Source organism: Leucoraja erinacea, chromosome 14 (assembly GCF_028641065.1).
Source record: "Leucoraja erinacea ecotype New England chromosome 14, Leri_hhj_1, whole genome shotgun sequence".
Classification (NCBI taxonomy): domain Eukaryota; kingdom Metazoa; phylum Chordata; class Chondrichthyes; order Rajiformes; family Rajidae; genus Leucoraja; species Leucoraja erinaceus.
In genome coordinates, this window is record NC_073390.1 from 5,981,543 (window position 1) to 5,996,574 (window position 15,032).

At 38.4% G+C, this 15,032-nt stretch overlaps 2 protein-coding genes across 2 annotated transcripts in view; one reads left to right on the forward strand and one right to left on the reverse strand.

Annotated features, from left to right (window-relative positions):
• Positions 1-15,032, reverse strand: part of psmd1 (proteasome 26S subunit, non-ATPase 1) — a 91,950-nt gene that overhangs the window by 26,638 nt on the left and 50,280 nt on the right. The window lies entirely within an intron of this gene.
• On the forward strand, positions 703-14,334 carry htr2b (5-hydroxytryptamine (serotonin) receptor 2B, G protein-coupled). The gene is made up of 4 exons (XM_055645427.1): positions 703-1,220; positions 1,414-2,027; positions 12,024-12,224; positions 12,832-14,334. The coding sequence occupies exons 2-4, from the start codon at positions 1,601-1,603 to the stop codon at positions 13,704-13,706; spliced, it is 1,503 nt and encodes a 500-aa protein (XP_055501402.1). The 5' UTR covers positions 703-1,220; positions 1,414-1,600; the 3' UTR covers positions 13,707-14,334.

Genomic DNA, 15,032 nt, shown 5'->3' on the forward strand with positions numbered 1-15,032 from the left:
AGGCTGATGTAAAAGCCTGTTCTCAAAAATGTAAGTTGCCAGCTTGAAGTTCATAAGCCTCAGAAAGTTTGGAGTAAAATGTTATACCTCATGTTTCAGAAGTATGGAAGAGATGAGAAATGTTAATAGATTTAAAAAGTAACATTTCCTTTTCGATTCTGCAAATGCTCAGAAAGTGCACAATTATGCTGTATAAATGACTGACTGAACTGTCAAAACTATCAGCAATAACTACCATTTTTCTTTCTTTAAGTGATCTTTCCATATGTTAGAGTCAAGATGAATTTAGTACTTTCGCACAAAATACCGTGTATCCTTTGGGAAGAAATTTATGATTTCTTCTGAAACTTACCTCATTCCTTCTAAGGAGAGCAAAACACCAGTGTTCATTTAAATTTTATTAAATACTCAAACATAAATAGGAACATAAAATCTAAGGTTTTTGAAGGCGAGAGGATTTAACTAGAATAAGTAAAGGCCACCGGGAAAGCATAGAATTCTCTCTAGAAAGAGTGTAAAAAATATTATTGTAAAAGCAAATAAAATTTGAACTGCAGTTATATATATATGCAATTACATTTCATAGTTCTGCCTCTGCACCGATATTAAAAAATGGACATTGTTTTTCTGAACTCAACCATATGACGTTGGCTGCGTCTTACAGCAATACGAGAAAGGAACAGTATTCAATATTTGGATAATATACGTGCTGTTGGCGTAAGTGGTGCGGCGGGGGAGGAGAAAGAAAGAGGGAGAGAGAGAGCGAGAGGGAGAGAGAGGGAGAGAGATCGAGAGAACAAGGAGGAGGGGGAAAAGGGGTTGTTATTGCATCTTCAGAGCTAAGCATCACTGCTGAACAATTATGACACAGAAATATCATAAAGACTGAACATCGAAGAAAATAAGCACTGCCAAATTGCCTCAGAATGGATATATACTGACCAGAGTTTTTTTTTTTTTTTTAAATCACAGGGAAAGGTTAAGTAGTCCCATATTGATGAATAGCGAAGAAAGATGCAGTACAGCTATAAGGAGTGAAACGAAAGCAGCGATCTGGCAACAATACAGAATATGGATCAAAACAAATTTATACAGCTCAGAGGAAGCAGAGAAAGGGAAACAGACCTAAAATGATTTCCTGACAAAGCAACAGAGGAATCAGCAGTAACGATAAGACAACAATTTGTGAATTTGTACAAAAAGCGGCTGCTAGATTGGAGGTAAGAGCAATTGCAGTTCTTGGGGCAAGTTTGTTAATTTAATTAGTAACATACAAAAGTTAATGTGAAATGTTTCCAGCAGTTCTTAATAGCTGAAGTGACTCACTTTTAAGAATCTTTTTGCAACTGTATTAAAAATTATTTTCCTTTCTTTCTCAACTGTTTATTGCACAACTATCCCAATGAGCAACAGATACAATGGAAAATTTGAACAAGATACAATGGAGAAATTAATGTTTATTTCAAGAGTACAGGGCAAGCTGAAGCTATGGACAAACCACAAAGAATCTGATACAAAACATGTTATTCTGGCACAAGTGTGCCAGTGATCTGTGAACTGATTGTTCGGACCATGCTCATCATTACTCGAAAGGAAGTAGATGGGCAATTGCCAATATTCAGAGACGATGCCTGGACCAGGCAGTTATGGCGTGTCTAACCCAGTGGACTCTACAAGCATGTTTACGACCAGCAGAATGCATGCAACCCCAATTCAGTTCTTCAACACTTCAGAAACAAACAAAATCTTCTATCTGACAATTACAGAGGAATCCAAGCTCACCAGTGTATTTATCAGCTCGAACTTTTTAAAAGGAGATCGGTCGAACGATGGACTACGGTGGGCAGCGCTACTAATTTTACTAGTGATCATACCCACCATTGGAGGCAATATTCTTGTTATTTTAGCAGTTTCTCTCGAGAAGAAACTACAGAATGCCACCAACTACTTCCTCATGTCACTTGCAGTAGCGGACATGTTGGTTGGACTTTTGGTGATGCCTATCGCTCTTCTAAACATTCTGTTCAGTAAGTGTTATTCAAATTTCTCTTCAGTTTTTCAGGCACTAGTCAGCATTACTCTGCTGTTTACCCTACCTATTGCATGCTGTTTGTATAGTTTCATCTTTAAGAACAATGTGAAATGGGCATTTGTCCAATGAATGCAAATGCGCTGGGCGTTAACAATTAATTTAATCTTTTCATTGAGCTGCACTTATTGCATGCTGTTTTTATTCAATCTTCGGACTCATAAGTTATTATGTGCACATTTTAAAATATTTTGTGATTTCTGTCCTTAGTTTTTCCATCACAGATCTTGCTCCTATTAATCTCCTTTCCTTTTCCAAACCTTAAACACATATGCACCATACATTTACAGGAAGCTTGAAGAAAAAAAATTCTGAAGTACACCATATTTAAAATCTCTGTATAAATTGTTTATTGCAATATTTTTGAGCAAGCATAATTTGTATATTAACCTGCAACACAATGAATACAAGATTCAATCAGCTATAATTTGCAGCTATGGTTGACAGACAGCCATTAAACTGCGTGCACAGAGCAAATAGAACGGTGAAACTATCATAGTGGAAATAACACAACTTACATGGTGCATTTAAGAGCAAGGTACATAAACCTAATTGGCAAACAAATGGAATAATGTGTCAATGGTGTCAAATAAAGATTAAGAACTCGCGTGGAGCTTAAACACCAACACAGATCTGTTAGGCCAAATGGCTCGTTTCTGTGCCTTAAACACTGTATAATTAATCTAATTTAACGGGTATTCCTTTAATCAAATGCTCAGTTAAATAAAATACTGGTTAAAGGAACAAGCTTTCTATAACCCAGAAGTTAAAAATGTATTTTGAAAAGAAACACTATAGTATGTTGCACTAGACAGGAAAGGTCCCTTCCAACAAGGCAAGGAAAAAGTAGTTTGTTATTACCATGTACCTCAAAGGATCATCTATAAATATGCCCTGTCAGTTGCATGTCTATAAAGATACAAAAATGTCTAAATTAAAACGAAAGATGTTTATACATAAATGAATTCTTGACAATAACTGCAAAATACATTTTCCCCCGACTAAAATCTCCTGTTCCAAAAGACTATACACCAAAACATACCTCGTTCAACCATTTTTTTACTGAAGGAGTGAGGGGAACAGAGGAGACTACTTGAAGGTATGCAGCTGTTATATCACATTTAATGCCAACAGAACAAAATTGTTAAAAGAGCTATTCAATTTAAATTCATAAAATGGTAAAATGATTAATTGTTTAACTCAAACTTGGTCGTAAAGCACTTAAAATAATGTACGTAACAATATACCATTCAGGTATAATCTTCATAATTTAAAGAAAAGAGAAGTTGATGGTGAATGCATTTAATTATTTAAATGTGTTTTAATTGAAATAAAATCATGGAAAATACTACACATGTAACATATGTATTTTAAAAACAAAATGAGACGGTGAGCAGTTTGGAAACGAATATTTGAAGTAATATTTTTAGTCTCTTGAATTTACTTAGCTAAAGGACCAAGTCTAGTATTACTGGTAGGTACATTTCGAAAGAGAGAAAACTAGTTAAAAATACACTTGGGAAATATTACTTATTTAATCACAAGCCCAAAATGTTGCTGCTCATGTTCCAACACATCAAGTTTATTTACCACTCTTGTATGTGCTAACATACATTGGCAACTGGCTGAGTAATACCTTGATTTTAAAATTCTCACCCACTTACAAATCCTTTTATGGTGTCATCCTCTCACTATCACTGCAATCTCCCCTAGAAACCTCAATCCTTCTACCTTTCCAGGTAACTGCTTTTCAATTTTGACCATTTATCATTCATAACTGAATTTCTTCAGCTATGCCTTTATCGCTCAAATACGTCAAATTGGAATTCCCTCCCCTGCAGGGGCAAGAAACAAAGATGGCAAGTTTAATGTGCCCTGATTTATATGAGATATTGAAGGTTTGATCAGGAAGTGAAACAGGAAGCATATTTTAGGTAAATAAATGTGCTGTCAAACGAGTAATAGGATTTATAGGGGATATGGGAGAAAACAGAAGAAATTAGGTAGTAGGAAGGAGTCATGAAATGACCATGGCAAGTTAGACGAGGATGAATCTTAAAAACTTATATTGGAAGCAAACGGGTAGTTAGAGGAACAGATCATCTCTGGGACAAAAGGTCTTGTGATAGGAGCAGAATTAGCCCATCAAGTCGACTCCACCATTCATTCATGGCTGATCTATCTTTCCCTTCTAACCCCATTCTCCTGCCTTCTCCTCATAACCCCCAACACCAATACTAATCAAGAATCTATCTCTGCTTTAAAAAATATACATTGGCAGCCTCCACAGCCTTCTGTGGCAAATAATTCCAGAGATTCACCACCCTCTTAACTGAAGAAATTCCCTTCTCATCTCATTCGTAAAGAAAAGTCCTTTAAATCTGAGGTCCTAGACTCTCCCACTAGTGGAAACGTCCTCTCCACATCCACTCTATCCAAGCCTTTCACTATTCGGTACGTTCCAATGAGGTCCCCCCTCATTCTTCTAAACTCCAGCGAGTACAGGCCCAGTGCCGTCAAACGCTCATCATAAGTTAACCCACTCATTCCTGGGATCATTCTTGTAAACCTCCTCTGGAACCTCTCCAGGGCCAGCACATCCTTCCTCAGATATGGTGTCCAAAATTGCTCACAATACTCCAAATGCGGCCTGACCTGCACTTTATTACTTAGGTGACCTCAGCATTACTTCCTTTTGTATTCTAGCCCTCTTGAAATAAATGCTAGCATTGCATTTGCCCTCTTTACTACCGATTCGACTTGCACATGAACTTTTTGGGAATCCTGCACCCCCAGGTCCCTAGGCACCTCCGATTTCTAGGTTCTCTCCCCATTTAGAAAATAGTCTAGGCCTTTATTCCTACTATCAAAATGCATGACTCCACACTTTGCTGCACTATATTTCACGTGCCACTTCTCTGCCCACTCTCCCAACCTATACAAATCCTTCTGCAGAGTCCCTGCTTTTTCTGCACTACCTGTCCCTCCATCTATTTTCATATCATCCACAAATTTGGCCACAAAGCCATCAATCCTTCATCCAAACCCTCACCAAAGATAGTATATTACATGGATCCAGGGGATACAAGTGAGCTGCTAAATAAATCCTCAATTGATACTCTCCAGGAAGTAGGACATGGAGGCTGGTGAGTTGAAGAAGGGGTACACTGCTATTCTAGAGCATATGCTTATCACGAAGGAGGAAATGCTAAAAATATTGGAGCACATTAGGGTGGATAAACTCCACCGAGCAGATAGGATCTATCCCAGGATATGAAGGAGATTGCAGAGGCTTTGACAAGGTACCAGAAAATTGGAAGTCAGCTAAAGTTGTCCCCTAGTTTAAAAAAGGCAGTAGGTGCAAGGCTGGATATTACAGGTCAGTGAGCCTTATACCAGTGTTAGAGAAGTTGTTGGAGAAGAGTCTGAAGTTCAAGATGTATGTTCACTTGGAAAGGCAGTGAATGATTAGATGATTTTGTGCAGGGCAGATAATATCTCACAATTATGATGGGTTTTTAAAAGGTGGTAATCAAGGAGATTGATGGAGGCAGAACAGTAGCTGTTGTCTATATGGACTTTAATTAGGCTTTTGGCAAGGTCCCACTTGGTAGTGTGGTCCAGAAAGTTAAAGCACAAGAGGTACGAGGCATATTGGCGAACTAGATCCAAAAATGGCTGGATGATGGCAGAGGGTAGTAGTGGATGAATGTTTTACTGACTGCAAATCTGTATCAAGTTGGTCATTTATCCAATATTCCCAAGTAATTTGTGGTCAATTCTTATTTGATACGACTGGCATAAAGCAACACTGTATATTCTGCCACGTGATAGGTACTGTATAATTACAATCTAATACTTATTACAGTCAATATGGACATGCTGAAGATCTCGCATAGAACAGAGATCTTTGAAGGAGTAACAGAAGGTTGTTAATGATAGTGTAGTTCTGGTTGTGTGCATGGACTTTGAATTGATGTTTGGTGTAAAAAAAATTGCCAGCAACATTAAAGTCCACAAAATTATTGGCAACATGGATACTAACATGCTCAAGACAGAAAATAGGCTGAGGGATAGTTCAGTTGTACCTCAGACACTATAGAAGTACAGTGATGTTTCCAGTGGTTGATTTTAGGTTCACCTATCCACATAAATCCCAGGACTTGATTATGGAAGGACTAAATTCAAAATGTGTATTTGACTCCCATTGAAACGCTTATAAAATGAGGTGGCACGTCCAAGTATCAGCAACACAATGACAAATTAAAGTTAATGGAGAAAATTGTGAAATAATATATTTCTTTGAAAGAATTAGCAATCTTCCAATCAAACACATTTGTACTATGTTTTAAATTATTTAAAAATATTGGACACTGGCAATATGGAAAATGGAAAATGCTGGAAATATCCACAAGCTAATATAGCAACGACAGCGAGAGAAAGAGAATTAATGCTTCAGGTCAATGATCCTTCATTAGAACTGGGAAAGAACAGCTATTAAATTATATTAGAGCAATTTCATGGTAGAAGACTTCCAGATTTCATTGAGTTTGCAATACAGAAGCATTTATATCATGCAATTAATTATACATCATGGATAGTTCATAGGAATGTTAATAAATAAAACTTGACAACAAACCAGATAAATAGATACAAGGACAGGTAACCAAACCCTTAAAGAAGTTTCAAGAATATTTAAAAAGACACAAAGTGCTGGAGTAACTCAGCGAGTCAGGCAGCATCCTGGAGAGCATGGATATGTGAAGTTTCGAGTCAAATCCTTCTTCAGACTGATTATAGAGAAGGGGGTGGGGGTGAGAAAAAAGCTGGAAAAGGTGAGATGCAGGACAGAGCGTTGCAGGGAATAGGTTGACATAGACAAGGGAGGGTTTTGATAGGAAGATGGTTGGAACAAAGGCCAAAGGAGTGTGCAATTGAAGTGTTATAGATTGTAAGGCCTGAGATGAAAGTTGGAAGGGGGTGGGGGGAAATAGATGGGAGCCCAGGTGGGGCACGATGGAGGGAAAGGGGGGTTTGTGCAGTCAAAAATAGGGAGGTTAGTGAGAGATTACATAAGATTGGGGAAATCAATATTCACCCTATGGGTTGTAAGTTACCCATGAGGTGCTATTTGCCTGTGGCCTCGCTCTGGCAATGGAGGAGGCCTAGGACAGAAAGGTCAGTGTGCGAATGGGAAGGGAAATTAAAATGATTAGCAAATGGGAGATCCAGTAGGTTTTAGGGGACCGAGAGCAAGTGTTCAGCAAAACGGTTGCCGAGTCTATACTTGGTGTTGCCGATATACAGGAGGCGACATTGGAAACACTGGATGCAGTAGATGGGGTTAGAGGAAGTGCACGTGAACTTCGGTCTCACCTGGAAGGGCTGTTGGATGGAGTCAAGGGAGGAAGCATATTTCATACACAGAAGGTATTACATCTCTTACACAGGTGTTACATCTCCTGCATATGTATGGGAAAGTATTTGCAGAGGGAGTGGTTTGGGTGGGAAGGGATGAGTGAACCAAGGAGTTGTGGAGGGAGCCGTCTCTGTGGAAGGCTGAAAGGGATGGAGATGGAAAGATGAGAGTAGTTTATATAATTTCCCATTATTCCAGTTGTATCAAGCGATCCACTGACAAGATCAAATCCAAAATGGCCCATTCTCAGCAAGGTTCTGCAAAGTACTGCTCTAAAAGGTAATCCATGGTGCATTTCACAAATTCTTCTTCTACAATACCCTAGCCAGTTTGGTTTGTCTAATGTGTAGATTAAAATCTGCCAAGATAAATACTTCAAACGTACCTTTCATATTTCTTCATTCATCTCTGAACTACCGGGAGGAAACATGTTGGGGGTCTAAGGACTATTCCCACCTGCTTCTTCCTTCTCCTGCTTTTGTAACTTCAAACTAAACCAAATCCACATCACCATTCACTGCCTTTACATTACAACTGCATACTGCTCTGGAACCCACCTTGGTTAACACCACCCGGCCTCCTTTCCCGGCTACCTGGTCTTTTGGAACGGTATGTACTTGTTTTACAATGTAATAGCAAAGTTATATACTTATATCAACTCTACAATATATTTGTATGTGCAGGTTTAAAACAATCTTTGCTGAAGATTACAAATGGCCAAATAAATTTGGCACAGATTGGTTAAGTCAGTAGATCGCTTGATACAACTGGAATGCGGAGACAGACATAATTAATTCCCTTTACAACAATAAAAATCATCTGAAATACCACAATGTTGTGTGGAACAAAATACAACCTTACTTCCATGTTTTTTTAATTCTGTAATGGCTTGCATCCAAACTGATCCAACGGCATATATTCAACACTTCTGGATTATACAACTACATCCATACTCTTTCAACGCAACTATGAGAGATTATTAAATTGTACGCACACATGGTTATTATCCTGGACATCATTTTATGGAATTACATTCAACAAGACCTTTAACAGGTCATTTCACTTAAAGGTAATTTCCCTTTTTACTAATCCAGTACTGAAATCTTCAAAACATATTAATCACCCTGCTTATGATTTTGATATCATTTAATTTGAATTTATATTTTGTTACCCTGCCTTTAAAATTCAGTTCCAAATCACGAATGTGCCATTATATATTCTGAAGATAGTACCAAAAACATCTTCAGAAAATCTGTTCAATGGCAAACTCTCCATTAGGAAAAGCTGAGTGAGGATTCTCGAGAACATAGAACAATTTGACGCAGGTCTTTAAAGTAATGCAAGTTTGTTAGAGGGTGGATTTAGAAAATATTTTTACTCATGCAAGAGTCTATACCTCATAGAAATGTCCAGTATAATAACCAAATCTCATGTAAATGTAAGATACTGAATCAAATGGAGAATTTTGAAGTAACTATATCAAAGAAAAGTAAGAATGCAGAATGATCAACTACAAGTTGAATTAAATAAAATTGTTGGGCTGACGAGCTTGATTATCCCTTAATGGAGAAAGGAATAGATTTGCCAATTAAAATAACACCAGAGGCACAAGAAGTGTCTCCTATGAAGCATAAACACACAATAGCCTTAGTTAGAGCAACTTTATACATTTGTTCAGAATGATTGGGCTCGTGGATAATTGGTAAGCATTGTAATATATCCACTAACAACAATGGAATTATATCCATTTACAATAGAATTTAATTTATATATTTTATTGTGGGATAACTGGCATGTTATTTTACTGCTTTTAAAAATGGAAACATTCAGACATAAAATGTCCTTGCTATCACATATAAAATATGACAATACAATAAAATGATAAAGGGGAAAGTATTGAGAATGAAAACTATACAGCTTAAGTCATCATCTTAATCATGCAGAAAGATCAGGATTAGTGTAAAATTTACATTGGAACAGAAATCAAATAGCCATTTTTCGTAGATCTATTCCTGGATACCAAAACTAACAAAATTTGATTAGATATTTTCCTCTTTTATTCAATGCTGCATTTGAAAATTGACTTTTTTAGAAAGTGACAGAAATCGTTGAAACTCTTGGAATTAAACCGTGTGTCAAATACTTGGCCAATTTGAGAAATGCACACACATTATTAACATTCTGAACATTTTTATTTTATGGAACCAAGGAACATAACTGCCTCAGCAGTTTGCAAGTCGACAGACCAGGCCATTTAACAAAATGCCTATATTAAGTAAAAAGTCACTGCTGTTTTAAATGTATTTTTAAAAGCATTCTTAATAATAAGAAAGAGATCAACACGACCTGATCATAAAAGGACATCAATCAGAAAATGCAACACTTGTCCCTTTACCTCGCCCCTCGATTACATCCAAGGACCAAATCAGTCTTTCCAGGCGAGGCAGAGGTCTCACTGCACCTCCTCCAACCTCATCTACTGCATCCGCTGTTCCAGGTGTTAACTTCTCTACATCGGCGAGACCAAGTGCAGGCTCGCCGATCGTTTTGCTGAACACCTCCACTCAGTCCGTCTTAACCAACCTGATCGCCCGGTTGCTCAGCACTTCAACTCTCCCCCCCCCACCCCCACTGTAACCTTTCTGTCCTGGGCTTCCTCCATTGCCGGAATGAGGCCCAGTGCAAATTGGAGGAACAGCACCTTATATTTCGCTTGGGTAGTTTACACCCCAGCAGTATGAACATTGACTTCTCTAATTTTAGATAGCCCTTACTTTCTCCCTTCTTCCCCTCCCCTTCCCAGTTCTCGCACAAGTCCTACTGTCTCCGCCTACATCCTTTCTTTTTCCCGCCCCCGCCCCTTCACTCCATATATGCTGTCTCATCGATTGAGTTTCTCCAGCATTTTGAGTCCATCATCAATTAGAATATTCCCATTTTAATGGAGCAATCACTATGCCAACCCAGCCCACTACCAATATGCAAGAATATGCTCTCATCGCATATCCACTCTTGATATTGTAAGCATGAGGCAGGTTTTTACACACAAATCATTTCATAATCTACTATTTCACTGATATCAAGCACAAAGCTCATCTGGTCCTCAAACTCCATACAGCTTTCAATGCAGTTGACTAGATTTTCTTGCAATGGCTCTGTTCTGTTGAATGAGACTGCACACAATCAGTCAATTTTGCTTCTTTTGGTAGTAGCCACAATAGTGTTATTGTCTTCTCTACCAACACCATTAACGACACAATCAGCATGGATATATCCCTGACCATCCTCTCCATTTCTCATCTATATGCTGCCTGTCAGAATCATTGAAAAAGATTTCCACATATATTTGGTAGCTCTAACTTAACACCAAATATTTTGGTTTCTCCACTGTCTCCAAGTAATCCAACTGTTTCTCCAATATCCACTGCTGTACAAGCAGAAAATTCCACCAATATGGAATAAATCAAAGCTCTTGTCTTTGTTACCCATCATAAACCCTTGCTACCGACTGACTACATCTCTCTCCTTCAATTGATACCACAATCTGCTTTCAATTTGTGTCATATTTGATGCTGAAGTGCACTCCATGCCTCAATACTTTAATACACCATCTTTTCCTTATATGAACTGGAGGACAAACAAATTGCTGTTACGTACATCATAACTTAATTGTGTCATTCACGGACATCCCTATGCTGCCGACTGGCATTACCTCCTGGTTAAGCAATGTCATGATAAAAAAATGCTCACTCTGCAAGGCCTTGCAACATTGTACTCCTGATTACTAAAATACAACTACTTTCCCCCGTACACTGAAACCTAGACTGATATTCGGAAATTCCCTCCCCGAATCCATTTGCCTTAGCATTAGCTTTATTTAAAATTCATCACCCACCAAACTTTTGATCATTTGAACAAATTATTTCTTCTTTGACTTGAGGGTTGATATGCCTCCAAAAGCAAAATATTTGTCAGGATTCAAAATGCCATACACAGGTCCACCACCGATTTTCCACCTTTCTGCGTTATCTGTTTTGCCTGGCAAACAGGGGTCTCAGCCTCTGTGAGGTGTCCAATGGTACCTAAACAATCCACCTGGGCTGCCCAGGGGCCAGGATATTGCCCCCCCCCCCCCACCACCCAAAGTCGGCCTTGGCACTCGGAAGCAGTCGGGCCAGTTCCAGGATCCTGGCTGCAGGGGGGCAAATTCAACCCACCAATCAGCAGGGAAGCCCCAATGAGGTCGAGAGTGGCTGCCTCACCCGGCCCAGGTTCCACATTTTTGGACAGACTTCTAGGGGGGGGATTTCAAGTGCGCTCTCATAATTTTGTCCAGATTAAAGGACGTGCCAGACCACCAGTTGCCTGAAAAAAACTAAATGTAAACAAAAATGAATCTGTGGTGAACCTGTAAATATATTGTTGCTTTTAAAAGAAATGCTACTCAATCTGAAGTTTGAAGCTCAAGTTGACAGACTTTCAGGTAAATTCTAATACCTTTCTGCCTAATTTCAGATTCTGAGTGGCCGTTACCCTGCGAGATATGCCCCATCTGGATATCCTTGGATGTTCTTTTATCCACAGCCTCAATTATGCATCTTTGTGCAATCTCTTTAGACCGTTACATTGCTATTAAAAAACCTATTCAGCACAGTCGCTTCAACTCCAGGGCTAAAGTTCTCATAAAGATCACAATAGTATGGTTCATCTCCATCGGTATGTACGGTTTACTGGTAACTTTAACAACTTAATTTAAATTCCTCTGACCGATAGACATCAAATTAAATAATACTTGTAATGGAACTAACAACATGGAAGTGATAGTAGATGATGATTATTTGTAATCTTATCAGTAGATACAAAATCTTTTTTTTTTTTTAAACTCAATCCAAATACGGTTCTCACATTTTTTGTACCATTAAACGGTCAGAGGCAATAGCTTGGAACTGATTTTAGCTTTCTACACTTCCTACAATCCAATTCAACCTAAAGCAATACTGCTTAGTAATAGAACATGGACTGAACTTGAAAACTGGAATGGAACTTTGTCTTTTTTGCTTAAATTAAAAATTGAGATATGTTGCTCATATTAATTAGTCGTACTTTTAAAAGCAATTGAACTTAAAATTCCAGAAATAAACAAAGCAGAAATGCTAAGCATTTTGCAAAAATACTGCAAAATGTGGAACACATTACCAAAAGGGCATCTTGTCTCTCCACATAATAAAGTTCTAATTTGGCTTAATTAAGCACTGAATTTGATAAGACATCAAATGAAAATCTATTACTGCATTGATCTAATTTTCTTTTCTCTTCAACATAGGCATTGCTATTCCCATCCCTATCAAAGGCCTACAGGACGAAACAAATACCTTTATAAACAAAACTTGCTTACTTAAAATTGACATATTTAAAGATTTCATGATCTTTGGCTCATTGACTGCATTCTTCATTCCTCTTGCCATCATGATAGTTATCTACTTCTTGACAATTCAGGTGCTGAGAAAGAAAGCTTACCTGATTAGGGCAAAACCACCTCAGCAGCTTAACTGGAATACTGTCTCAACCGTTTTCCAGCAAGATTTTACACCAAGCAAGTCTCCGGAGAAGGCTGCCATGATCAATAGTTCACTAAAGAACAAGCCGTTTTCCTGCACACCCGAGAATATACCCATCAGAAGACTCTCCAGTATGGGTAAAAAGTCCATGCAGAGCATCAGCAACGAGCAACGAGCATCTAAGGTTTTAGGAATAGTTTTCTTCCTGTTTTTGGTGATGTGGTGCCCATTTTTTGTAACGAATGTTACGTCTGCCATCTGTACAAATTGTGATCAGAAACTCCTCGAAAACCTGATGGAAGTTTTTGTTTGGGTGGGTTACATCTCCTCAGGTGTCAATCCACTTGTATATACTCTTTTCAACAAGACTTTTCGCAAGGCATTCAGCCGGTATATTACATGTGAATATATAAGAAAAAAGGATATTAAAATGCTTCGGAAGTATTTCAGCCGGATGTCATTTCAAACATCAATGAATGAAAACTCCAAACTATTCAGTACAAAAAATGGAATCAATCCAACTGATGTTAGTCCCCTGCAGCTACGCTTGGGCCCTGTCCAAACCACAGTAATGCTGGACACACTGTTACTCTCAGATAATGAGATGGACAAAGCAGAAGAAGCAGTAAGCTATGTATAAAATAGTATTGACATCCTGTATAAAGTGGAAGCTAATCAGTGTGCAGATTCAACATGTGCAACATGCCATGACCTATTAAACTTTTCAAAAAGATATATATTTACAATTTGTTATCGTGATCAGTGTGGTCATTTTCTTATATTGTTACAAGGTTTACAGTACATCATTCCAGATGTAACATCAGAGTGATTATACATACCCTCACTCTTTTGGTCATTCCCCCTCCAATCAAATCCACTTGACAGAGAAAGTTACATTTGAGAACCATTAGGTTTACAAACTATGTAACGACAAACACATTTCAATGTCTGAATAAAGGCAGAAAACAAAGGCACAAAGAAAAAGGAAATATTAGGGAGCTTAAGGAAAGTTACAGCAGGATCTTGATTAGATGGGCAAGTGGGCTAAGGGATGGCTATAAGAGTTAAATGCAGAGAAGATGCTGCATTTTGGGAAGTCAAACAAGGGCAGGACGTTCAGTCAATATATTGACTGGGGAGTGTTGTAGAGTAAAGGGATCTAGGTGTAGAGGTACATGGTTCCCCGAAAAAGGTCTTATAGGTGGAAAAGGTGGTAAAGAAGGCTTTTGCTACATTGACCTTCATCATCAGGATAGTCAGTGCAAAAGTTGCAACATAATGTATAGTTATCCAAGATGTTGATGAGGCCTCATTTGGAGTATTGTGTTCCGTTTTGGGAATGTACAAAATTCGTAGGGGGCTGCGCCTGGGCGTCTAGAAACAACCATCAGTCTCAAAATAAAAAGTCACCTGTTCTGGTTTGAAATGAGAAGGTAGTTCTTCTCCTGGTAGTGCATCTTTAGAATTCTTTACCCAATGGGACTATGGGGGCTCATTCAATTGTCATAGAGTAATACAGCACTAAAACGGGCTCTTTGGCCTAACTCATCCATACCGACCAAGATGCCCCATCTACGCTAGTCCCAGTTGCCCGTTTTCCCATATCCCTCTAAACCTTTCCTATCGACATATGTGTTTGAGGTTTTTTTATAAATGCTTTTACAGTATTTGTCTCAACTACCACCTCATGCCATATACCCATAACTCTCCAAGTGAAAAAGTTGACGCCAATTCCTAATGAAATCTTTCTTGACCTTATGTACTGCGGCCAAGGAAAGAGCGTTTATGTCGCGGCCTTGTTTCCACCAATCTTTCCACCACTATGTGCAAGAAATGCAAAAAGCGCAAGACGCCATTGTATACAGATGCCGAGTAGTGTGTTCAGCTCTGGCTGAACAATTTCTAATCTTGCGATTGGACTCGATAAGAAGACCTTATGTACTTATGTAGTCTGGTTCTTGATTCC

Excerpts from the sequence above, each read along its gene's own strand:
- htr2b (XM_055645427.1), top strand. The coding sequence starts at position 1,601 with ATGGGCAATTGCCAATATTCAGAGACGATGCCTGGACCAGGCAGTTAT. Across the intron at positions 2,028-12,023 it reads TCTTCTAAACATTCTGTTCA|ATTCTGAGTGGCCGTTACCC; the intron begins GTAAGTGTTATT and ends GCCTAATTTCAG. Across the intron at positions 12,225-12,831 it reads AGTATGGTTCATCTCCATCG|GCATTGCTATTCCCATCCCT; the intron begins GTATGTACGGTT and ends TCTTCAACATAG.